This window comes from Pipra filicauda, unplaced genomic scaffold (assembly GCF_003945595.2).
Source record: "Pipra filicauda isolate LSUMZ 115617 unplaced genomic scaffold, ASM394559v2 scaffold87_size3191425_pilon, whole genome shotgun sequence".
Taxonomy (NCBI): Eukaryota; Metazoa; Chordata; class Aves; order Passeriformes; family Pipridae; genus Pipra; species Pipra filicauda.
This window is the reverse complement of record NW_024105064.1, coordinates 548,244-572,267: the sequence shown is the minus strand read 5'-3', so window position 1 is coordinate 572,267 and position 24,024 is coordinate 548,244. Positions and strand designations below refer to the sequence as shown.

At 49.5% G+C, this 24,024-nt stretch overlaps 2 protein-coding genes across 3 annotated transcripts; both read right to left on the bottom strand.

The window, feature by feature from the left end:
• Positions 1-382: 382 nt before the first annotated feature.
• LOC113991967 (solute carrier family 2, facilitated glucose transporter member 5-like) lies at positions 383-9,212 on the bottom strand. The gene is made up of 13 exons (XM_027728777.2): positions 9,065-9,212; positions 8,398-8,697; positions 7,136-7,234; positions 6,591-6,751; positions 6,018-6,142; positions 3,840-3,992; positions 3,631-3,756; positions 3,192-3,379; positions 2,691-2,801; positions 2,294-2,395; positions 1,881-1,956; positions 1,352-1,479; positions 383-697 (listed from the first exon to the last, which is right to left on the bottom strand). Exons 2-13 carry the CDS (start codon positions 8,452-8,454, stop codon positions 464-466), a joined length of 1,560 nt encoding a protein of 519 aa, XP_027584578.1. The 5' UTR covers positions 8,455-8,697; positions 9,065-9,212; the 3' UTR covers positions 383-463.
• Positions 9,213-9,313: 101 nt separating this feature from the next.
• GPR157 (G protein-coupled receptor 157) lies at positions 9,314-24,016 on the bottom strand. 2 transcript variants are annotated; one of them, XM_027728778.2, is made up of 5 exons: positions 23,464-24,016; positions 17,372-17,585; positions 15,011-15,205; positions 14,205-14,456; positions 9,314-11,849 (listed from the first exon to the last, which is right to left on the bottom strand). In XM_027728778.2, the coding sequence occupies exons 1-4, from the start codon at positions 23,838-23,840 to the stop codon at positions 14,241-14,243; spliced, it is 1,002 nt and encodes a 333-aa protein (XP_027584579.1). In that variant the 5' UTR covers positions 23,841-24,016; the 3' UTR covers positions 9,314-11,849; positions 14,205-14,240. The 2 variants fall into 2 exon arrangements, with proteins under 2 accessions (XP_027584579.1, XP_039246792.1); XM_039390858.1 differs by having other exon boundaries at positions 9,314-14,456.
• Between the last annotated feature and the right edge of the window lie 8 nt (positions 24,017-24,024).

Below are 24,024 nucleotides of genomic sequence, written 5' to 3'. Positions count from 1 at the left end.
ATGTGAAGGACTCTCTCCATCAACACCACCAAATCCATGCCAGGCTGTTCAACAATTCTGCTTTTTTCAACACAGAGGGCAGCACCCTCAGATAACAAATTAAATTTAGTTTCCCCATGCTAGACCCTCAAATACACGAGTGACAGTTCCTCAGAGGAGTGTGGTGCTGGCTTGTGACAAGACAAGGGCTGGCTTGTGTCTCCCAAGGTGTGTCAGTCAGGAGATCAGGGACATTGGTCACTTGGTCACAGGAACTGAGCTGGCTGAGGACATTGTCCTTTCCTGGTGACAAGGGGTGGAACTGGCAGCGTCAGGTTTGCATTTGGACTCGATGGTAAAGGTCTTCTCCAGCCTTAAGGATTCTGTGATTCTCAGAGCAGTATCAAATGACAAATCAATGTATTTGTTTTCCCACTGAACAGATCCTGAGGGATGTCCCTGCCAGGCCAGACACTGGGCTGTGTCACAGCTGACTGCTAAAGCTCATCGTCCTCTCTTGCAGCCCACCCGGGACAGCACAGAAATCCTTCAGCTCTTCCTTGTTTTCCTGAATCTCCACTTTGTTCCTCTTGGCCATGATCCTGTTGATTTCCATGAAGGTTTTGTTCTTAGTCTCGGGAACGATGAAGAAGATGTAAAGTGCAGTGGCCAGGCAGATGGCACAGAAGATGAGGAAGCTGTAGGGCCCCAGCCCAGCCTAGGGCAAGGACAGGAGAGAGCAGGGATCAGGGAAACATTCCAGGTGGGCAGGTACATGGCTTGGACATGGTGCACCCTGCACTGGCTATAAAAAATGCAGCCACAGTGGTGTGCACGTATTTTAAAGCTGAACAACTAGAAGATGGGGTGGTTCTAGATTCTGTCTTCTCATACCACCACCATGGGTTTATTGGGAACACCATGAATTTAGTGGCAAAGGAGGGTGAATTAAGCTAAATCAAACTAAATCAAAGGGAACTCACCAGCTCCCTTTGCACAGGCTAAAATCAGCACCTGCTGCAGTTTGTGGGTCACTGCTGGGGATCAGTTTGAACTGGGGGACCCAGAGATCAAAAGTAAAATTGGCTCCCTGAGAAACACAGGGAAATATGGGGAATTTGCCATCTTTTCCATGCTCCTGAGTTCAGGATGAGACATTCACCTGGCAAAGTAGCTGCTTTCTTTTAAAGCCTGTGCAGCAGACAGGTGTGATAAGAAAATGCTGACTAACACCAGTTTCTTGCCCTTAACATATAATCCTACATACGGGTACTGGGAACCAACAGGGGCATTTACAGCTTTTGGGATTAAACAGGGGTGAAGGGATTAATTCTAAGCTGAAGTTTTGCCCTGTTGTGGGGTTGTATCTCACCTCCATGTAGAGGAACACGAGCCCCACGGTGAAGTTGCTCAGCCAGTGCACAGACCCTCCCACCATGAAGGCTGCAGGCCGGGATGACTGCAGGAACATCTCGGTGATCATGACAGAGGGAACCGGACCTGGAAGGCAGTTGGACATTTGGAAACCCCGAGGGCAGTTCCTCCACTCTGAATTCTTGATTACATTGGTTTGTTTTTTTTCATTTCAGCCATTTGTTCAAACGGTTGAAATGTTAAAAAAAAAAAATGTTCCAGCCACTTCAGTGGCAGGCAATGGTTTCTAACTCCTAAGTGTTTAGGAGCACCCAATAAGTTAAATAAGGATTAAATTAAAAAAACCAAACAAGTAAACAAACAAAAAAAAACCCAGGGCAAATAAATGACTTATGTGGTGCGTGGTCACACAGAGATGAAATCCAGTGTCCATGGATGAGCTCCACAAAGGTTGTGGGTTGAAATGGAACATAACATTTGGCTTTAGCCAGCTTGTAGAGCAGACTGGCCAGGCTGTGCATACTTACTGGGTCCTATGGCGTGCCCAATGATGTAGAGAATGACACAGGCTATGCTGAGGTAGGACATCCAGGACACCGTGGTCTGTGAAGGATTGAATCACAGGTTAGATGTGGTTCCTATCTGAACACCACCAACACATCCAAGGCACTGTTTGTAATAAGATTTGAAGGCATTCTAAAGCCAGTGTCACCCTTCAGTGCCAGATGTGTCCATAATTAGCCACCAATTCACAGCCTGGGTATGATTGTTGCTGCCAACAAATGGATGCAACGGGTGTTAGGAATGTGACATACTGGAAGCAGTATTCAGACAAGCAGGATCACAGCTTTTCAAGAGGTACTTCAAAATATAACCCTGGCCTGCTCCCTGGGAAGTGCAGAAATGCTTGGGTAGGATCACCTGAGCCATTTGTACAGACCTGGAGGTTGAGGGCCAAGGTTAACACCGCACAGGAAGCACAGCACAACGAAAAGCCAGCGAGGAGAAGGATCCTCCTCCCCAGGGATTCCACAATGAAAACCTGAAAGAGACAGGAGAGGGTGAGAGACTCAACACCTGGGGTCTTTTATTCCAGGTGCCTTCACCCAAGGGACACCACAGGACACCTACTGTGCAAAGCACCTCACCCCATGGGTGAGTAACATTCTAGTGAGAGGTTTCCCTGCCCATGGCAGAGGGTTGGAACGAGATGATCTTTTAGGTCCCTTCCAACCCAAATCATTCTAGGATCTCTGGTTTGATGAATACAAATTAAACAGACACAGACAGGGGAGACTGGACAAGTCAGAGCTCAGAGAGCCCCAACAGAAACTCACAGCAAGCGAAGTCATGACGACGTTGATGGCCCCTATGGACACAGTGACATACTGGATGCTGCTGCTTTGCACACCTGCTGACTCAAAGATTCTGTCTGCGTAGTAGAAGACCTGCAAAACCACAGCTGTGTTTGTATGTGGCCAAGGGCAGAAAGTGGGAATCCCATTTTGGCTGCTTTACATCCTGTCACTGGTGCACCGAAGCCTGAGGACTGAACTATTTTATTTCTGAAGACACTGTTGTTTGGATCCGAGCCCAAGCACTCTAAAAACATCCAAATTATCCTTAACAGGACAGTTTGATCCTGCATCTGCCCCTGTACCTGTCTGTGCTGGATTTGGTACTGGCCAGGGCCAACCCACCACAATATGAACCAGTGTCCTGGATGAAGGGCTACTCCTGTGTCCTGGGTTTTATCTCCTGTGTCAGCACTGCCCTGCATCATCAACCTCATCCATCCCTTCCTTTCCACCCCACTGCCCTTCCCACTCCCCACTCACCCCATTGACCCCGGAGAGCTGCTGGCCCATCATCATGACGATGATGGAGATGAGCTGCCACCTCAGGCCTCTGAAGGTGCACAGGCTGAGCACAGAGAACTGCCCTTCTTCCTTTTCTGACTGGCCCTCTTGGAACATTTCTTCTATCTCGTCATCCACGTCATCGCAGCCTCTCAGCCTCTGCAGGGCTAGTTGGGAGAGCAAAGTGAGTTTTACAGTGAGCTCTCCTGCTTCAAATCAAGACAGAACAACAGGTAATGCTGGGCAGCAGTGCCTCTGTGGTGGGAAGCTGGGGATTCACACATGCAGAGGAAGGAGCAGTGCTGCAAGAATTCCACCTTCACCACCAGTGAGGAATTTCACGCTTTGCCATCAGTGGTGTCCCACAGGCAGATCCACCCCCTTCCATCTCCCCTTCCATTAAAGGGTGACACTGTACCTTGTCGTGCCTGCTCTTCGTTGCCCTTTTGGAGCAGCAGGTACCTGGGACTCTCAGGGAAAAAGGGCAGTGTAAGGAGCTGGATCAGTGATGGGATCCCCGTGAGCCCCAGCAGCACAGGCCAGCCTGCAACCATGGAGACAGGACAGCAAGGGTGAGAAATCCTCCCCCTACGGAGCCCCCAGCAAAGTCCCCAGGCAGAGCTTTACCTTCAACATTCCCCAGGATGCTGTTGAGACCAAGGATCTGAGCTACAAGGATCCCGACGGTGATGAAGAGCTGTGGGATTATCCCAATAGCACCTCTGAGATTTCTGGGGGACATTTCTCCGAGGAACATGGGAACCACATTGGAAGCCAGACCTGGTAGTGAGAGAACAGCGTTAGCCATGCCTGGTGTCAGCACACTCACAGTCTCCAGTGAGATGGGGGGCAAAAGAGATTCCTGATGAACCACAGCACAGACAGGAACTCCACACTCAAACCCTTCTGCTCCAGCTGAAGATTTGATGTCACCTTCTGGCCAGTGAATAGGCTGTGCGTGTTTCTCTCACTCTCAGTGGAAGAGGGGACAAAAAGCACGTGGCACTGGGTCACTCAGTATGTGGAGAAGTACAACATCCATCCCTGCAGCTGCTGCCCTCAGAAGCTCTGGCCCTGCAGTACAACCTGCCCATCTGCTGGTGCTCTGAGCGTTGAGATCATTAACTGCTCAGCTGCAAAGCATTTGAGGAGTCACAGGGTGAGCAGGAGCCTGTCTTGGCCACAGAGCCAGCAGATGATTTGAGGGCTCTGTGTTCACCTTCCTAAAAGCAGCTTTCTCCCAGCAGCTACTTCAGCACAAGACACACAAAGGAAAACTGTGTAAGGAAGGAACTCTAACTTCCTCTAAAACAAGGAATTATTATCCAGTCAAGCTGGTGTGAGGGTGGAAGGAAATGACTTCGTGTTGGCTCTTAAAAACTCGCTGCTCAGTAACGCTCTGCAGAGAGCTTTGTTGGTCTGAGATGTCTTGCAACTGGAATGCTGGAACAGGGATTTCTAATCCAATCAGGACACCAAGGGCATGGGTTATTTCGAGGAACATGACATGCCTACCCACAGTAACCCCAGTGAGCTGCCAGCTCCCTGCTTACGCTGTAAATCCTGGCACGCAAAACCCAAACTCCTGGAGTCAAATGACCACATGAGGCTCTTATCTGACATTTCTAGAGGTCCTGAGCTTCAGGAGCTCGGGGTTACAGAGGTGATCAAGCTGATATATGAAAGCTAAAAGGCATGGAAACAAGTGCAACCAGTGCCGGAGGGTGACATTTGGATTCTCCTGGAGAGTGACACTTGGATCCTCCCAGATCCCAGGGCAGCCAGGCTGGGATCAGCAGCTTCCCTCCCCAGGAAAAACACCCACAGTTCTAGCGAGGTCAAACTGCAAAGTCAGGACAGTCAGTCCAGATTCCTTTGTGGGTTATAAATAACTGGAAAGAGGGATCACACTGAACAGGTCCCTCCACGTTTATTCCAAGCTCCAGTGCTAAGAGCAGCTGCCAGGTTTAGGCCAGTCAAAAGCCAAAATAAAACCACTGGAGTAGATAAAACTGGACAACAAGAAACTGCCCCGAGGAAAGCAACTTGATCTGTAATGTGCAGCAATTACAGTCACTGAGCTAAGGCAGGAAATTTGTCCTTACAGGATATCCCAACTCATTAATAAACCGTGGGGCACGTGAGCCTTGCCAGCCCAAAGCCAATTAATTGAGCCCAAATGCACTTAGGACCCTTACAGACCTGGCTCTGCCCAGCACTGCACGGGGTACCCAGAATTCCGGGGTTCTGTTTGTTCCCTGTTTCTGCAGCTCTAAAAAAGCCATTTACACCAGCAATATATCCTTGGCTTCCCACTATCTTTGCAGTAAATCCAGTGTCTCTGAGCTCTTTTTTCTCCCTTTTAACAGTTCTTTCCTCCTGCAGGAAGAACAGTCAGTTCCAGGACTGGATTATTGGATCTGGCACCGACTCCAACGACTTTAATGGATTATTCTGATTATGTTAAAAAGGAAAAAAAGATAGACTACCTGCTTTGAGTCCTCTGGGGAAAGAGATTATCAGCAGCAGGTTTCCTGGCTGGGGGAGCTGCAGTGCCTAGCAGATATTTATTGCAGAGGAGAGGTTCACCTGCAGGCACCCACCTCCTTTATATGTATCTTAAATTCCAGTCTCAGGGCCCTTATCTCCAAGAGATCTTTAGTACTTCTGCAACATGCAGGTGACCAGTGCTAAAGCACAGCACTGTTATGCAGATGCTAAAATGTGAGAGCATCTGTTGAGAGAATAAAACACCCTCACGTAGCCAAGAAAATATTTATGGCTCTCCCTTTACCATCCACTTACCAGCATATATTCCCATGATAAAACGGGAAATGATGATTGCTTCAAAGGTTTTTGCTAGTTCTGAGGTCCCCATGAGGATTGCAGAAGAGATGGAGAAGAGGTTATTTATCAGCAAAGTGCCCTTTCTGCAAAGTAACAGGAAAGGAGACATTCAGCTTGGTTTTTCTAAGGCCCCCAGGGTGCAATGCTGTCCCAAACCCCAATGACTCATCATCCCAAAGACTGATGAAAGTGCCAATTGTCCCATTTTTCCTGCAGGGGATGAAGGCTTCCAGAAAGAACTGAAGTTTCTCAGGAACCCTGAGCAGCAGGAGCTGGGCCTGATCTCAGCCCAGCACTTCCACCAGTGCTCTCTGGCTGGCTCAGTGCCCAGCACACAGCCTGGCCTTGGCCATCCTGAGACCATATAAATTCCTGACAACACCTGTAGCTGAGCCCAGCAACTCATCCTCATCCCAAGTGCTTTACTGCCAAGGTGGGTGTGGGAAATTCATCCTCCCAGCTGGAGTGACCAGTGAGACAAGTCTTATCTGAGCCCTGGGGTGAGGGATCTCAGGCACGGCTGTCACGTACCTGCCACAATTGTTGACCATAGGATACACCAGCAGGGACCCAAAAAAGCCACCCAGAGGGAACATGGACACAGTAAGAGACCAGAGCAGTGTCTGGAAGGCACTGTTCATGGGCTTCCCAGTCCTGTCCAAGTAGGTTTGGTTGTAAAAGTCTTGCATGTACTGGAATGAAACACAGAGCACGTTTAGCACAGTCAGGACAGTTTTCGTGCTGTAAAAACCAAACAGCAACAAATGCCATAAAGCTTTAAATGAATGTCTTAATAAAAAACCAGAGTGGGTGAGTGGGAGAACAAATAAAAGAGAGGGATAGAGAAGCCTGGACTAGATAACTGCTACTACAAGTTATCCTGACTTACAGGATGTGCCTGGTTCCCAGAGGGGAAGGCATTTCTCACAGTCCAGCTCTCCTGAGCACAAGGAGAGTACAAGCACCTCCCCACAAACCCCTATAGTGAACTGTTACACTTGTTGGGTTTGTAAACCTGCTCCTAAATGTTTGCAAACCCACTCCTAAGTCATGGGCCACTCCACAGCTGGACCTACCGGGGCTGGAGAGTTGATCACAGACACGTTGTAGCCGTACTGGAAAGAAGATCCAAAGGCAGATATCAGAGCCACCAGGGCAAGGGAAATGGTCATTTTCTGTAGAGGGGGAAGAAAACAAACAAACAAACACCGCCTTAGAAGCAGGTCTGGTTCTTAGGCATTAACGACATTCAGTAAAAATAAAGAATTACCTCAAGCCTTGGTTTTCTGTGTTTTTCCCCTTAATTTTACTGCATATGAAAGCCCAATGGGTTGTTTTCATTACGACTCATTTTGTTCTGCTTGATTTGCACATAGTCATTACAGTAATTCACTCTGTGCTTTGCTGGTATTGATGAATCATTGGGATGATTAAATTTTTTTTTGAAGCTATCATCCTTAAAGTACCACCCCACAGGGAAAAAAGGTTGTAAACAATTACTCTTTTTCCCACATGCAAATTGGGTAAGGAAATAACACAGGATATCGGCGCAGGAAAGCTTTAAAAAGAAGTGATTTTGCATCAGGTGGCAAAATCCCTTTCCTGTTAATTTTTTCCACCTCCCACATTCTGGGACCACGCTTTTCACGGATCTAATTGATTGTCACTGAAGCCAATTAGAACTTATCCGAGTAGCTCAGCGAGGGCTTGGTTGTGGGGTACAAGAGCTGCACTTTGCAGTTAAACAGGCGAGTGGAATTGCCATCTGGAGGGGGATCAAACACCACGTTTGTGGGTACACAGTGCTCAGGGCTCCAAACAACTTGCCTTTCACAACAATTTAGTTGCTGTTCAGCCCCCGGGCTGTGTTGACAGAGCTGGGTTGTTGGGTTTTTGCCTGGTTGGTTTTTACAGCTCGCTAATGCATCTCATTGCTGCTACAGCAATAAAGTCATTTTAGGAAAACCTCTGGCGCACGCGAGCTGTTGTGTTGCGCAAGACTCCACCAAACGCTGCTGTAAAAGGCAGCCCCACCCAGAAAACTAACACTGTAGCCTAAAATTGATTAGACAATACGAAAGAAAACTCACACACAGAAGGGGGAAGTCACACAGAAGTTACAGGGTGGGTGAGCTGCAGACAGACAGAAAATCACAGCACTCAGTGCAACCCTGCACTGCAGACAGACATAAACAGGGCTCAAGAAATACTCGTCTCTGCCCTCCCTGTGGACGTGCCAGCCCTTCTCCTTTCCCTACAGGCATCCAGAGATTTCCAAGAGCTCGTTCTGTGTCTCTCTGGGAGGCTCAAGCTGGAAGAAGGGAGTCAACATACTCACCCCCTTTGCACCTTCACTTCTGTCTGAGCTCTCCTGCTCCCCTCCTTTCAGCTTCATTTTTGGTGTTTGAATCCCAGATGCAGTTTTTGGAGTGCAGGTTTTTACAGATGGAACAGCCAAGGCAGGGGATGGAAACGCCCCACGCAGAAAATCCCCCTCTGTGACTCTTCCAAACACATCCGATCAACGACAGGCTCTACCAGCTGGAGTAAGTCCTTGTTGCCTGATCATTCCCTTCCTGAACGTTTCTTTTCCTTGCTCGAGCCTGTCGCCGCGGGGGCAGATTTGTGTCACCAGATCCTGTTTCAAACAGAGGTGCTGCCAGTTAACAGGGGAAACAGGCTCATCTCCAGCGGGAAGGGGCAGATTTATTGCAAAAAGTTGCTAAATGAGCCGGTTCATAGACATGGACGAGGTGAATCTATAGCACAGAGCCGCTGCTCCTTCCCCCCTGCAGCCCATGGACAGCTGTGGATGGCGCAGCTGGAGACGCTGCCCAGCAACTGTGGAATCCCGGGAAAAGCAGGGCATTCTACGGGGGTGGGGGGGGCCGGCAGCAGAGAGGGTGTTTGCCATCTGCCACAGCGATCCAAGTGAACCGCATTAACCCCCCCTGCAGCCACAAACCGCACCTGCCCTTGGCCCCAAACGCTGCTCCTCGTCCTACCTTGCTCTCAGGCACTTCTGCGGTTCACAGAGGGCAGGTTCATCCTCTCAGGGCTGTGGTTTCCACAGCACACGAGGTTTTTCCACCAGCACTTTACGTTCCTTTCCCTCTGCGTGCAAAAGGTGGCACCACGTGCTGCTGGCTTGGTATGAGCCTCCTGCCTTACGGGACTGCTCTGAACAGCCCAGCACTTGGTTAATAGTCGACTACAATTTATAGAGTTTAGCAGAGAAATGCAAAGTTCACAGATATCTCCAGCAGCTGGAGGAAAACCAGCCTCCTCTTTATTAGTCCATCTATCTTTAACAGTCAGCTCAAAAAAAACACGTCCTCTTGAGCAACAGCTCTTTTCCACGTGTCCTGCATGTGTTCTTTAACTGGCTGGCTTGAGCACCAGCTCTTTTTCCACGTGTCCTGTATATGTGTTCTTTAACTGCTGCAGCCTCCCTTCCTCCAGGTAGAAGGGGCAGAGCCCTGCCACTTTTAGAGTAGTGGAACTTAGACCCCACACTTCTTGGAATTTCTCTTTTATTGCTTTTGTTACAAGTGAATGACAATAAGGACACAGCTCTCCGAGATATCTGATGGTGGGTCACACCTTAAGAACCCTCCTGTGTCACAGCTGCTGAGGTCACAGCTCACTCAGCAACTGGTGGTGTTCTCACCCTTCACAGATCTTTAGCCAAGAGGGAAAATTCTGCCCCAGGGGTGGGAAAACTGCAGAAAAGGACACTTTTCTTTCACAGAATTACTGTTCTTTAAAGACAGCCTAATTTTGCTGGGAGCTCTTGGAGGAATGACAACTGCTCTGATGTAATTATTATAAGGGAGGAGAATTCTCTATCGTGGTCTTTAAATTCCTTTCCTGAAGAAATAATCTTGACACATGCAGAAATTAAAGAAAACATGCAAGTTTGTCATCAGAAATCCTCCCTCAGAGTAAATATTTGCTTAGGGCAGCAGAACAGTTTGAAGATTTACCAAACACAGCAGGAATCTGACAACACCCCTAAGGTGGTAACTGGCGCCGGGATGACCTTGGAAGAGATTGATGAAGGGAGACAGGGTGATGGATGGACTTTCAAAGCAATTGCAGGGGTGTAACACCTTCAGCACTTGAGATCCTGTTGGACTTGGGCACAGGACAGAGCCAGGAAGAAGCAAAGAGCCAATTTTACAAGCATTTTACAATTTCAGCTTCTGCACACGTTGTGCTTCTTACATCTGCCCTTCACCCCAGAGGGTGTTTGCCTGAAGACATGACCTCTACTCTGGATCTCCTCTGCCCTTGCCCACCATGTGGCAAGAGTTCCCAAGCACTTGTGCAGGGATTTATTTACCCTCAGCCCAATTGTCTGTGCTAAAAGCTGGATCCTATGAAACCCTGAGATCTTTAGGGGAGAAAAAAACAAACAAACAAACAAAAAACAAATTAAGAGGGGAAGCTTAGTTTCCAGGACATGAAATCTGCTGGAGGACTTCAGTGGTGAGCTCTAGAAAAGCGCTGGTTGGGTTCACTGCAATGCCTGCCCTGAGGAGGCTCCTTAGGAGACATCCCACACCAAGAGAGTGACATCAGCAGCCTTTCCATCTGCATTTTGGGAAGGAATTGCATGTTCAGTCAAGGCTCAGTGTCATCTGCAGTCCTGGGCATAACCTGGGGCACTGAGCTACAACTGGGGCCTCAAGGGCAAGCAATGATTTAAGAAACACATTATTTGCCTGGAAATGAGTCATATGCAGATACTGCTTTATCAGCTGCATAAAAGGCTTCCAGGCAAGTAAGCAAGAGGTAGATATGGCAGCCTGATCCCCCAGGAATAGGAAAGGGGTGCTGGATCCAGGACACTGCAGGGAACGGCAGACATGGGGCTCTGGAATTAAGAAGCAAATGAGACCCCATTTTCTCTGCACAAAGGCAATGCTGGGCAGCGTCCTGGTAAAGGAACGAAACTTTATTTTGTACGAGTTGGAGAAATATTTTAACACCAGGCAAACGAGGAGCTGTAAATAAAGTAAAACATTATCTCCAAAGAGTAAACCAAGCAAACCAACCCCCATCCCCTCCCCAGGTCTGATGCAACACTCCCAAAGCAAGAACAGACTGCAGCCTTCAGCAGGGGAGCTCTGGAGCTCAGAGCACTGGCTGGGCACTGCTGGGAGGGCTGTCCTTGCGGGAGGCTCTGGGGAACATCCCTGAGCACCAGGGCACTCTGCAGAGTTCAGATTTCCTCAGGAGGCAGCTCCCGGGCTGCCACCACAATCCCTGATGATGATGAAGGCCCTCAGCCATCCAGGAGGAGGAATAAACCAACCAGAGGAACCATCCACCACCACCACCAAACAGAGACGTTTGTTTGCACGTTGTTGTCCGTGTTCAAGTGAAGAACAGGAGCCAGCCTGGAGCTCCCGGGAAGATTGGCACGCTAGGGCTGAAATCCATGCCCAGCACAGTCCTATTCAGCAGCTACTGAAGTTTCCCTGTCCCTGTGATATTTGCTCACCTCAGAACTCACCACACATTCGCCTCGTCAGACAGAAAAGCAAAACCCCAAACCGATTTCTAAGATTTTTAGCGGAGGGTGAGGGGAAGAAGGGAAGGAAACCAGGAAACTGGAGCGCAGTTAAACAGTCTCTTCCAGAGGATCCTGAGCAAAGTTGAAGACCAAAGCCTTTGGTATGTGAGGGCAAGGAGGAGTGGGACCTTTTCCATCTGCTCAGCCTCTCCAGCGGCGCGTTTCCCGGGCTTTAGCTCCCTCTGTGGGACTCCGGGATGATCCCACACCTGCACAGAACAAAGCACAGTTACAACCCAGGACTGTCGCCCCACCCTGCAGCCTGTGCACAGAGCCTGGCACAGCCTGTGCCAGGTTTTTCCCAAGCCAGGAGGCTTTGCTGCAGCTCGAGCCCCAGGGATGTCACCTTGGAGCAGCTGGAACAGGCGTGATGGACCCACTCCTACAACACATCCTGGCACCACAACCTCAGCCACCTCCAGGAACACCTGAGCTGGAATTCTCCAGTCCATGCCTGACAGGGGAGAGTTCAGAGCCATCTCCACACCCAGCTGAGGCACCTGCCCTGCACTCACACCTCACCCAGAGACCGAGGGGCACCTGCCAGGAGCAGCCAGGCACTTCCACACATCACCTCCCCTATCATCCCATCTCCCTTCGTATTTAGGTCACCCTCAACTTCAGTGCTAGGACCCACAGGCATTTCTAAGAGGTTCTCTGTTGGCTGTTTTTCTTTCTCTGCCCTTGCTGACACGAGGATGTCAGAGATGTCACAGACTTCTGGTGTTTACAACCCAGCTTGCTTCCCCGGAACCCCTGGAGCTGGAATTGTAATTCTGGTGAGCTGCACATTCCCTTCAAAAGCATTTCTCAGAGCTCTGTAATGGAAAAAGGCAAACTGAGAACATGGAATCTGTTTTGATTATTTTTTGTGTGTTGGGTGTTTATGTGTGTGTGTTTTGCTTTGTTTTCCCTTAAGCCAAGCTGGTGACAATTTTATTTTCTCTCTTCAGGGCTGGGTCCAAAAAACAGAACACAGCATAACACTAAGTCTCATAAAATTCAAAAATTACTATCCTGCCTTTCTACAAGAAGTTTAACACAGCTCCTCTTTCCAGGCCTCATGGGACCAACATGAAGTTGAGCTACCCAGGTTGCTATTTAGCTTTTAGAAGTTTAAAAAAGCCTTTTGAAAGGAGGAAAAAAAACAACCTCTTGAAGTTATATGTGGCAAAGATAAGATGTTTTCATCTACCTTTCAAAGACTCCAGGGATGGTAAGAGCAGAGCCCTTCTACATCCCCTTTAAATGGGCTCTGAGCTCTTGAGGGCTCCACCTCCCCTTGTTTACACAACCTGTGCACAACGGGGCTTAAATATACTAATATAGTAATAAAGCTAATGCCAAGGCTTCAGGAAATAACAGGGCCTGCCTCTGCCTACAGTCCCCTAAGAGCTCTGGATCATGTAACTGTTGTGCTTGCTGTTAGGGTGACTAAAATAAACTAACAAGAGCAGCTTTGGAGCAGCCGGGTGCCCGGAGCAGCAGCAGCCTGCCAGCTGCCCCTCCTCCCCAGACAGCTCACAGGGCTCCTGTTCTGCTTGCAAAAACCTGGCCTACAAATTGAAAATGTCAACTGATTAAAAATAAAGAGTCCTTTGTGGTTTTTTGGGGCTGTGTGGTTCTGGGAGGAGAAGAAAGAGATGCATGCAGGAGAGATCCCCTCGGAGCCCCACAGCCCCTTCCCTCCAGGATGCTCATCCCCTGCCATCCCCATGTCCCAGGCAGGCACTTGCCTTTCAGGCTCAGCCCTTTGGACTGAGTGGGACCTGCAGGGAGAAGTACAACTGCAGAAGCACAGATGGTTTCATACCCTTCCTGAAGAGGCAGCACATGCCAGCACATATATCTGAACAGTCAGGACAGCTGCTCTCTCCTGGAGAGAGCTCTATCAATACCTGCTTCACAGACAGAGACCCACACAGCACCCCGGCCCCAAGTGCTCTGCAATGGACTCTTTGACACCCCTATAAATTCTGCAGCTCTCACTCATGAGGTCAAGCACAAAGGAACCAGGTGCTCACACAACAGTGCAAGGACATCAGTGCCCCATCTTGTGTCTGAAACTAAGAGATTCTGTCGAATTTTTGCTCCTAGAGACTTTCTAGGCAGGCTTGGATGAATCACTTCCCCTCCTTTTCCCTTTCATGGTGACTGGCAGCAGGGATTGTGTTCCCTCATGAGGAAAACTCAGGGCACTAAACATCTGAACTGTGCAGTGCTGATGAAATGTGTGTGCACGTGGTATTTTACATCAAAAAGAGCCACTAATTCCTCTTCTTCAGTTTTCACTGGTGTCCTGTCCTTGAGGGCCAGACAGCCCTGCAGTCTAGTTCCTCATTTTACAGACTCGAGTAACAGCCACCACCCCAGCTCGGGGGAAAGGGAGGGTGGAGCAGTCCTATAAATGGTTTAGGACCTGCAAAGTCAGACAGGGAATCCCCCCCAGCAGCAGCAGCAGCAGAAACCCCCCTCTGCCAGCTGCTCCCTGGTAGCTGTCCCCACCCCTCCGACCATGAAGCACAGGCAAGGCAGGAGGAAAGACTCACACTGGATTTTTTTACCATGAAAGAAGGACTCAACGCTGAGGTGGAGGCAGCTCAGGTGCTGGAAAGCAGTGGCTTTGTCTGCTCGGGGCCTGGCACGTCCTTGTGGGGTTCTGGGCGCTGCCAGGAGCTGTTTGATCTTTGCCAGGGCCAATCCCCCTCGTCGTGTTTGCAGCAGCAGATGAAGGAAAGCAGCCGAGCCCGGACGACCCGAGTGCAGAGCACAAACATGATGCAGTTGGCACCTCCTTGGAACGTGTTACCAATTCCCTGCAAGGGCAAGAAAGGAATGAACTGGTGCTGCTCCTCCAGGCACCCCCCAGAGAAGAGAAAACATCATGTCAGACAGACCAGCTGCATGACAGTCACCAACTTCACCTCAACGAGAAAAAACAAATTCAGGAAAATAAAGCTTTTTTTTTCTTTTTCTTCTTTTTTTTTTTTTTCCCCAGAGAGAGCACCCGAAAGCAGAGCAGAGAGCTGCTGTGGGCTGGCACTGCTGCAGCCTGGTGTAGGGCAGCAGCGGGCTGAGCCCTCCTGAAGGACAAACACCCAACATTCCTGGTCTGAGCTGCTTCTACAGGCAGCTGGCACTGTCCATCCCTCCCCGCTGCAGCTTTATCCTGCAGCCACTAGATGCTGCTGAAACAGCTGCTGCTGGAATCGCTGCCCCTGCTGGAACCACTGCTGTGGCTGAGCATCCCGGGCAGCGCTTGCCAGCAGGGAGCAGGTGTTCTCCCAACGCAGCATCCTGCCAAAAGAAGGGATATCGAGAGCACCGAAACCTCACCTCCCTCCCGATGCATTTCCTGGCGAATACTCACATGCAGGACAACCAGGGCTGAGTTCTGCACGGCAGGGGAGTTGCAGAGGGTCAGGACGAACCTCACAGTGCTCCAGATGCGGAGGAAGATGAAGATGACAGGGATGAGAATCAACTTCTTGTCCGCTATGGAAGTCCTGGGCTGGAATGCAGGTGCTCCCGAGAGGATGGGGCGGTACTCTGAGAGAGCTGCATGCTTCCAGGGAGGGGGAGAGAGAGAAAACATCAACAAAAACCTACACACGTTGGACATTCAGCTCCAGGGATTCTTCCCAGAGCAAATTAAATCTCTGCATCCTGCAGGAATTTAACAGGGGCACAGTTGTGAGCACCGGCCACACTCTGCCTTTGCAGGCAACAAACATTCCTGCTGGAGCCAGGGAGTGGCAAATAAGGGAGGTCCAGCCCTTATCAGAGTCCCACTAAAGCTTTAGACTTGCACACATCACCGGGTAGTTGCCAAGAGACCAGGTCATAAGAATATAAATAAAAACATGGTGCTCCACCAAATAGTTTTGCCGGGGCAGTGCTGCTGGCCAGGACTTTGCAAATGGGGGGCCAAGAATTCAGCCTTGTGAAGGCCTCCTGCCATACATATATATATATAAAAAAATATATATACACATCTGGAAATATATATATGTATATCATATATTTGTGTAGAACCTGCTGCCTGATTTCTGATCATGTACTGTCAGCAACGGGCTTCTGTAGATTTGGACAAACCTCTCTCTGTACCAGCACATGTAGGGAAAAAAAAAAAAAAAAAAGAGGATCTGTGCCCTGGATCAGATTAAATCTCTGGAGAGCTGGCCTGCAGGAAACTGTTCCTCCTGCCATCAGGGTTACTGAGCACACACAGCTTTGATGCTCAGGGTTCTCCTTCGCTCCAGTCCTGCCAGTCCCGACACCTTGTTCCCAACAGGACAGAGCTGTGTGACCCCACTGCACAGTGGGCTGAGTCCAGTCCCACCGAGGGCTTTCAGTGCAGCTTCCCACCCACCCCCATGCAGTCTTTTCCCTTTGGAAAGCCCTCAGCACACACCTGTGTGTGTCCCCCACAACAGCTACTGCCAGAATTTCTCCTGCCTCTGACTGTGCAGGAGCCACTCCTGCCACACTCCCTTCAGCCAGAACACAGCCCCAAGCCCTGCTCTGGTTGCCTATTGCTCTTCCTTGGAAGTGGGAGGCTCCCTGCCAGTTCAGAAGCTCAGCAAGCAGCTCCAGGCCTGGCAAATTCCCCGGGGATGAGGAGAGGTGCTCTGGTCCAGAAGGCTCCACGAGCTGCTGCAGACCCTCAGACCCCCATGTGAGAGCAGTGACAGCCGCCTGCCCCCAGCCCTGCTCCCAGCACGGGGTCAGGGCTGCAGTGGGGAGGGAGAGCAGAGTTTCCAGGAATCCCTGGCAGAGCAGGAGCAGCAGCCCAGCCTTTTGGGCTGGTCAGGTTTCCAGGAGGTCACACTTCTATCTTTGACAGCGGCTGGGACACGGTGTCCTGTCGGGGTTATGTCAGGTGGTGCTGACAGGCACGAGCAAACCCTTCCCAACTCCCCTTTCCCAGGACACTTAGGGCTGCTTGAAACTACCCTGTTCTTCCAGCTTATCTGCAGGATCCTGCCCTAACCAGATTGGTCTTTATCCCTTACTACAACTGCCACAGCTACACAAGTGCAGTGGCAGCATTTTCCAGAAGGACACCTATCCACACGTGAAAGGGGTTTTTTAAACTCTAATACAACTTAGAGGAAAAAAAGGAATCCCTGGATGCAGTTCCTTCTGCCACTCTCAACCTAGATGTCTCTGTTATGCAAATGCTGTCCCAGATGCCTGGATTCTTTGTGTTCCCAAGGAACGACTAAAGCTCTGATTTCCAAAACCCTGCCGGGGCCAGGGTGTCTCCTGTGCAGTGTGTGTGTGGTGCCTGTTGCCATGTAGTGCCCAGACTCCCAAACAGTGCTTTATGCTGCCAGTACAAAACATTCATAAACACAAACTATCCTCACTGATACTGCAAGGACTGAGGTTAGATAAGTCCAGTCTCGGGCTGGGTACAAGTGGAACTGCAGAACACTGATTAAAGCAGAATTTTGTCCTTCACATCCTGTTTCAATTCTTATTGTAGGACTGAGCATTTCCCTCATGAACACTCCATAACCCCTGTACGTTCTCAAAAAGCTTTTACATCCCTGTGCTAAGCCACTGTGTGGTGGTGCTGCAGGGGCACTGCTGCTCCCAGGGGTGGGGACATTTCAGTGCTGGGAAGCAATTCCTGCCTGTGCAGCTGCTAAATGTGGCCCAGAAACTGCAGAGCACTGGGAAGGCAGAACCACAGAGCGAGTCTGCAACACAGCACAGTACTCACTGCTCTGTTAATGTGCTTCTTGATGAGGATGTAGAGCACTGGCAGGGTCACATAGGCCAGGATCTCCCAAACTTTCCCCGTCAGCAGCATCCACAGGACATGATCCTCGGCGTCCAGGTTGACCCAACACCAGCCCACGGAAACGTTGGAGGCGTCGTAGCCGATCTTCTTCAGAGCCACGGCCGCCACCGTGATGCCGAGGGGGACACCCCAGCTGAGGGCAGAGCACAGAGAGCAAGGTGAAGCCAAGAACATCCTGGGTTTAGTGCCCCCCACACCTCAGGGAAACGGGTGGCAGGTCAGGGATTCTCCATCAGCCAGGATGCCAGTGTTGTTCCAGACCATCAGGCTGAAGGGAAGGGGCTGACAGTCAGACAGCGTGGGGATGTGGACTGCAAATCCACTTCCTGAGGACCTGTTATAGGGATTTGGATCCCCAGTCTTGAAGGACAGATGTGTAAGGATGTGCTACACTCTGATCTGGCCTGCACAGCACACTCAGGGTGAAGAGGAGACATCCCACCCTCCCACCTACTCCCCTTCTCCCCTGGATACAGGTGAGGCTGAGGATTTGACAAGTCCAGAGCACTGCACATTGTGACTGTCCTGCAGGGCTCAGCCACCTCACTCAGGGCTTTCAGAACACAAACAACCAAATCCCACACTCTGATTCCAAAGTGACACTTGGCACATAAAGGACCGGCACACAAAGAAATCCACAACTTTGTTCCATCAGTGGTTTGGTTTGCTTTGAAGTGGAGGTGTAGGAAATATTTTGGGAGCAAAAGCATAATTTCTGAAGGACAAAGAGCAAGTTTCTTCCCAAGGAAAAGTGCTGGCAGTAACAGCAGAAAGCTAAGAATGCCAAGAGGAGCCATATTCACATAATTTGGAGCTGTGACTTCGGCTTGTCTCTTGACAGCAGAGGCAAATATAAGGAAGCATTTAGAAGAAAAACAACTGTGGTGACACACATGAATTGTCACTCAGCAGCTTGGGCTGCCCACAAGAAGCCACGAGGAAGAAGAGAAAAATTCCATGAGCCCACAGAAACATAAAAATGACACCAGGGCTGAAATAGTGCCCTGCATCCAGCTGAATACATCACCTGCCCTTCCCACATCCATCCTCAGGGGAAAACCCTGTGGAGCCTGAAGAGGGACAAGAGACATTCAATAAATGCCATAAATGCTTGAGAGTGCTCAGACTGAGCTCCCAGCACAACCCTCCTGGGCTGCCCAGGTGCAGAGAAAACAAATTCTTGCTCTTGGTACCTTCCTTGTTCACGCTTGTCTTCCACTGACAGCCTGGAGCAGCTGCAGAGAGCATGGAAAGGATCTTCCTCCCAAAAATGGGTTCCACAGGCACCAGACTATGTAGGCAAACAGCAGTTGCCTTGACCAGATTATCTGAAATTCCAGCTGAAGAATCAGAGATAATCCCATGTTATTAGATTTCAAAAAATACCCCTACATTTCCTACTTTTAAATAATGTCCAGGTTCACCTGCTCACAAAACAAACAAATGCAAATGTAACACTGTAAAAAAATGTCAGAGTCAAGCCTTCAGCACGTTTAGGACACTTTGTCTCAACGTTCAGTTCAGAACAGGCAGTGCTGACCCAAGCCAGGGCTGTTATTTAAGGACAGGGGTGCTGCAGGAAGCCCTCCCCACGCTGTTATCAGAGCAGGCTTTCTAAAAACATCCCAAATGTCACCACCACCGTGACACTTTTCACACAATCCAAGGCTCGTTTTGGTAAAAATGGGGATTTCTCTGAAAACCATTGCACGTGCCAAGACATTCCATTTTCAGCTCACTTGGAAGAACTAAGGTAAAGAATTCAAGAGAACTGGCATTTCCTTCGACAAACCACGTTAAGGCACGTAAGTACCAAGAAAAAGGAAGTGAATTAAGAAACTAATTTCTCTAAATAATCATCTCAACAGTGACCTGAAACTGAGAGAGAATCAAGATAAAAGCAGCTCAAATTACTGTGTGTGGATGTAAAACAGCCTAAGTCCACACAGACACAGCCAGAGAAGCCACAGTAGGAAATATCAGACCCCAAGGCAAGAGATTTACAAAAATCTTCAGTATATAAGTGGGAAAAGGACGAGTGTGGAAGAAAACTGCTGCACAGCAGGCAGTTAATTTTCACTGGAATAGCGTGTTGGGATCAGATGGATATTTATGACCAACACCAAGGACAAAGTGAAGTTGGAAAAACCACTTCAAAGTGAAGTCAGAAAGGATCTAGAAAGCAATCAGACATTTCAGTGAACTTCAGCTCCATTTTAGAAAAGTGGAAAGGAGAACTGAGACTGGTGATTTGGTTGTTCTTAAGAACTCCTAAATGACAGTTCACCAGGACTGCAAAATGCCAACGCTCTGCACCCAGCTGGAGGAATGGAGCAACTGAAGAACCAGGAGTCATCACCCCAGGGGTATGTAAAGAGTGGAATGAAAGGGATCCAGGATAACAGAGAGGCAGAAATATTCCTCTGAGCCTCCGAGAGCAATTATGTGGGCTGGGCCTCTCCAAAGCACACTTGGATCTACAGTCAGAGTGGGAGAGAAGGGGAAGGTGACAACTCCTTGCATCTCTGTAGGATGGCTGGAGATCCCACCTGTAAGGCAGACAAAACACTTCTTATTCCCCTAATACAGCTCCTGGCAGTGGATTACTAAAAAAACATATAACCCACTGTTATCCTTGCACATCAATACCACAACAAGGCAGGACAAGGACCCCTAAACTCCAGCAGCATTCAGCTCGATTTGCCCTGATTTTCTTGTCCTCAGTGTGCCTGGGTCAGGTTGTTTAATAACCACATTCTGATTTATGCTGCACAGCTGCTTTTTTTCCCTCCCTAGAGGCTCTTACAAGAGGTGATTTGCTGTCACCTGCCTGCACAGGTCAGACTACAAGCCATCCTGCCAGCAGGCCTGCAGGCAATTCCTTCTGGGGACAGGAATTTATCCTCTGTAGAGAAAGAAAAATCAGTCTTCTGGATATCCCAGCCAATATCCCAGGTAAAGAGCTTTGAGTACACCTTGCAAGCAGAACTCCAGAACAAATCTGCCCTAATTTAAGCCTGCATGAGGCAGCCCAGCAAGGACTGAGATGAACAGCACAGCAGTGCATGAAAGGACCTCAAGTACTCCATGGACATGCATGTGTATGTACATATGCACGGCATAAATATATATATAAACAAATACACATTTATATGTATGTATAAATATAAACAAGACATATATATGCTTATAATGATTAAATATTAATTATTAATGCTATAAATAAAGCATATATATGATTATATGCATCGCCTGATCACGAAATAAAAATACTTCAAAGGTTGTCAGCAATTGCTGTCAAAAGCCAAGAAAAAAAAAACCAATCCCAAGGTGGGTTCTGTCTGTCTGGTCCACTCCTCACCCTGAGTTTAGATCAGCTGCTCTCACAACAGAGATGACATTACCCAACCAGATGTTTAGAAATTCAGAACACGAGGTAGCCTGGTCCTGTACACCCTGGATGCCAGAACTCACATTTTGCAACGGCGTAAATGTTTCCAAAGCTGAGTGTAAGCTTGTTTTCAAAGCTCCTCTGAGCTGGGCGAGTTTAAAACCCAAACAGAGGCTGCAGCTCTCCAGCCCAGCAGCAGAAGAGGTGGATGTGTTACCACACCAGTGGTGAGGGACAAACCTGTTTGACAGGTTTGGTCCAGTGTGACATCCTCATTTCCCTCCGGAGACTTTCAGGTACTGACTTCCCAACATGTATTTAGTCAGCTCCACTCAGCTAAAGAATAAAGTCTCTGGTTGCACTCCACATCCACAAAGCACTCATCTTTACAAACACTTGCCCCTTGTGAGCAGCTGCTCCTGAAGAATGGGAAACACGCCTGACAAAACTCCATCCTGCCCTGGATCCCTTCCAAAGGTGTCTTGGAATGACTCTTCACACAATGGTCGCTGCATGACTGTGCTGGCAAACTACAAAGCAAGGAGGGGGGAAAACAAAAAAATCTCAGGTTCTTGCCTAGACAAAAAAAAAAGAAATTTAACTTTCATTACCTGCCTTTGTCACCTTTCTTTTTGCCCTAGACAGGTCTCCCACACTTACCTCCTGCAGCTAATATACAAAAAGACACCAGTGCATACATGGGTAGAAGTGGTTCTAATAGATTTTTAGGCTACCAGCACCACAGACTTCCAGTGGAACCCTGAAACACTGGAAAGGGTGAGGGGGAGCCACCTCCAGGCATTACCTCCCAAATTTCACTTCATGATTGAGTTCTCAGGTAACCATCAAAGTGCAGGGATGGGAAGCAGGATGATGTGTCACGAGGGGATGGGCACAGAACAGGTCCTCACTTGTTTTCCTCTGAGTTTTCATAAGCAGAAGCAGCTTTAACCACTGGCTCTGCACAGAGCAGGAGGCATTCACAAAGCAGCACCTGATGACAGGTGCTTTGTGAGTGCTGTCCAGACCCTTTTAACAGAGCAAGTGGTGCTGATCCACACCAAGGGCAGAAGATGGCATTTTATTTTCGCTGTAAAGAACTGAAAATAAACTTACGAATTCGCCCAGAGGGCAGCTCAGTTCGAGCTGTGTCACAAAGCAGAGCAATCTTTCAGGGCTTTTACAGTTTTGAAAGAGTGCACAGATTACAGCCAACCCTCTTTCAGTCACTCTGGCTGTTCCTTTCTGCACTTTGTAGCCCATGAGGCTGAGGAGCGTTAAACCAGAAGGAGAAACAAATACAGGCAAAAGCCGCCCAAGCAATTAGCAGAGAAGAAAATTACAAATAGACCAGATTTGCCTCAACTCTTTGATGTCTCCTGATGGAGCCAGCATGGCCATGAGAAGGAGTCAGACTTCTGTTTTCTGTCCATTAAGCAACTTGTGGCTCTTTACTGGCGCTCCATCCTCTCCACAGCTCTCAGAGTCTCTATTTACTTGAGATTAAATAATCTAAAAAACTCCTCCACTGTCTCACTCCATCTTATTTCAGCTTCACCACCACCAACCTGGTGTTTCCAGACACCTCAAGCTTCCTCACACAGCGACCTTGCTGTCAAGCAGCAATTAGAACAGGTAAGGCAGGAATTGAAGTTCCTCCCTGATTCACACTCAGCCTTAAAGTCTTTCTGTGGCACATCCTTACCTGCACTCTAATTAAATCATCTCCCAACTGATGCTGTTTGAAACTAAAAGGTGACAAATATTTGACTAAGAAACCAAAGAAAATTCAGTGTTTGTCCCAATGACTTCCCCCCCCCCCTTTTAAACCAGATCATTCTTCTTATAATTTATTGCAAAAGCTTGGCAACAAGGAGGACTAAAGGATCACTGTTTTGCTCAGCGTGGACGTAGCACATGATTCCACAAGCTCCAATTGCATAATGAAAGCTTTTACTGAACATGCTGTGGAAAATCAGCTCCCTAAATAACAGCAACCGAGACATGAAGCTACACTGCGGTCTGGCTCGTCTTGCTTTCAATCAAACACGCCAAAACAACCTTCAGAATGCTTTTCTAGCAGCAGCCTCATCACTTGCAGACGACATTCTCCTGTGGGTATTGAATTACAGCAACCTGCCCGGGGAGAGGGGGAAGGATCCACACACCAGGGAAGTCGGGGACCCGTGGAAACAGATCCCAAACGCGGGGGTTTTGGCAACAGCAGACAGGTATCGCAAACACGAGTTTTAGGATATTATTTCCAGGATGTAAGGGCAGAAGGCAGGATTTTTAGAGCTGTTATAACTTGCCAGAGATTTTTCTATGTGACCTTGAGCAAAAACATTTTTAACTTTTCCACGTCTCCAGTTCTTCACTTGGGAAGGGAGCGGGGGGTGGAGGGGGGAGGGTAACCAGCAGGGCTGGCTGGTTAGAAGACAGCAAAATCCATGTTTAAAAGGAATCTGAGAGGGGGACACAGACACTCTCCTTGAGAGAAGCACAGGTGATTCCAGCGGCCATCCAAGCGCTCCATCGCGGCACAGAGCAGTGGGGGCTCCCGGCCACGGGGTGGGTGTCGGGGGGTCCCCACCTCCCAGGAGCCGCAGGCAGCACCCACCTCACGGCGTGGAAGCAGCACAGCAAGCCCGTGCCCGTGGGCGAGCCCCTGACGATGGTGAGGTAGAGGTAGAGGGCGATGGCCATGGTCCAGAAGAAGGAGCTGGTGTTGGCGAAGGTGGACAGGGCGCCCTGCAGGACGCAGTCCCAGGAGGTCCTGTCGAAGTCCTGCAGCACCCCGTAGAAGTAGGAGAGCGCCGAGAGCAGGTCGGCCAGCGACAGGTAGAGCAGGAGCTGCCGCGGCCGCGTCCGCAGCTCCGGCCACAGCGCTTGGGAGCAGAGCAGGAGCGAGGAGCCCACGCAGGACAGGACACAGGACACGAGCACCACGGCCCGCTCGGAGCCCAGCAGCTCCGTCGGGGGCAGCGGGGCGGGCATCGCACCGGTCCCGGCAGCGGCGAGGGATGGAGGAGCCGCGGCGGGACGGGAGCGCTCCGCGGGAGCGCCGGGATGGGACGGGACGGGACGGGACGGGATGGGATGGGGAGGGCAGGAGCGGCAGGAGCCGGGGCCGGCTCGGCAGCGGCGGGACCCGACCCGCCTCCGCTGTCATGTGAGCCCG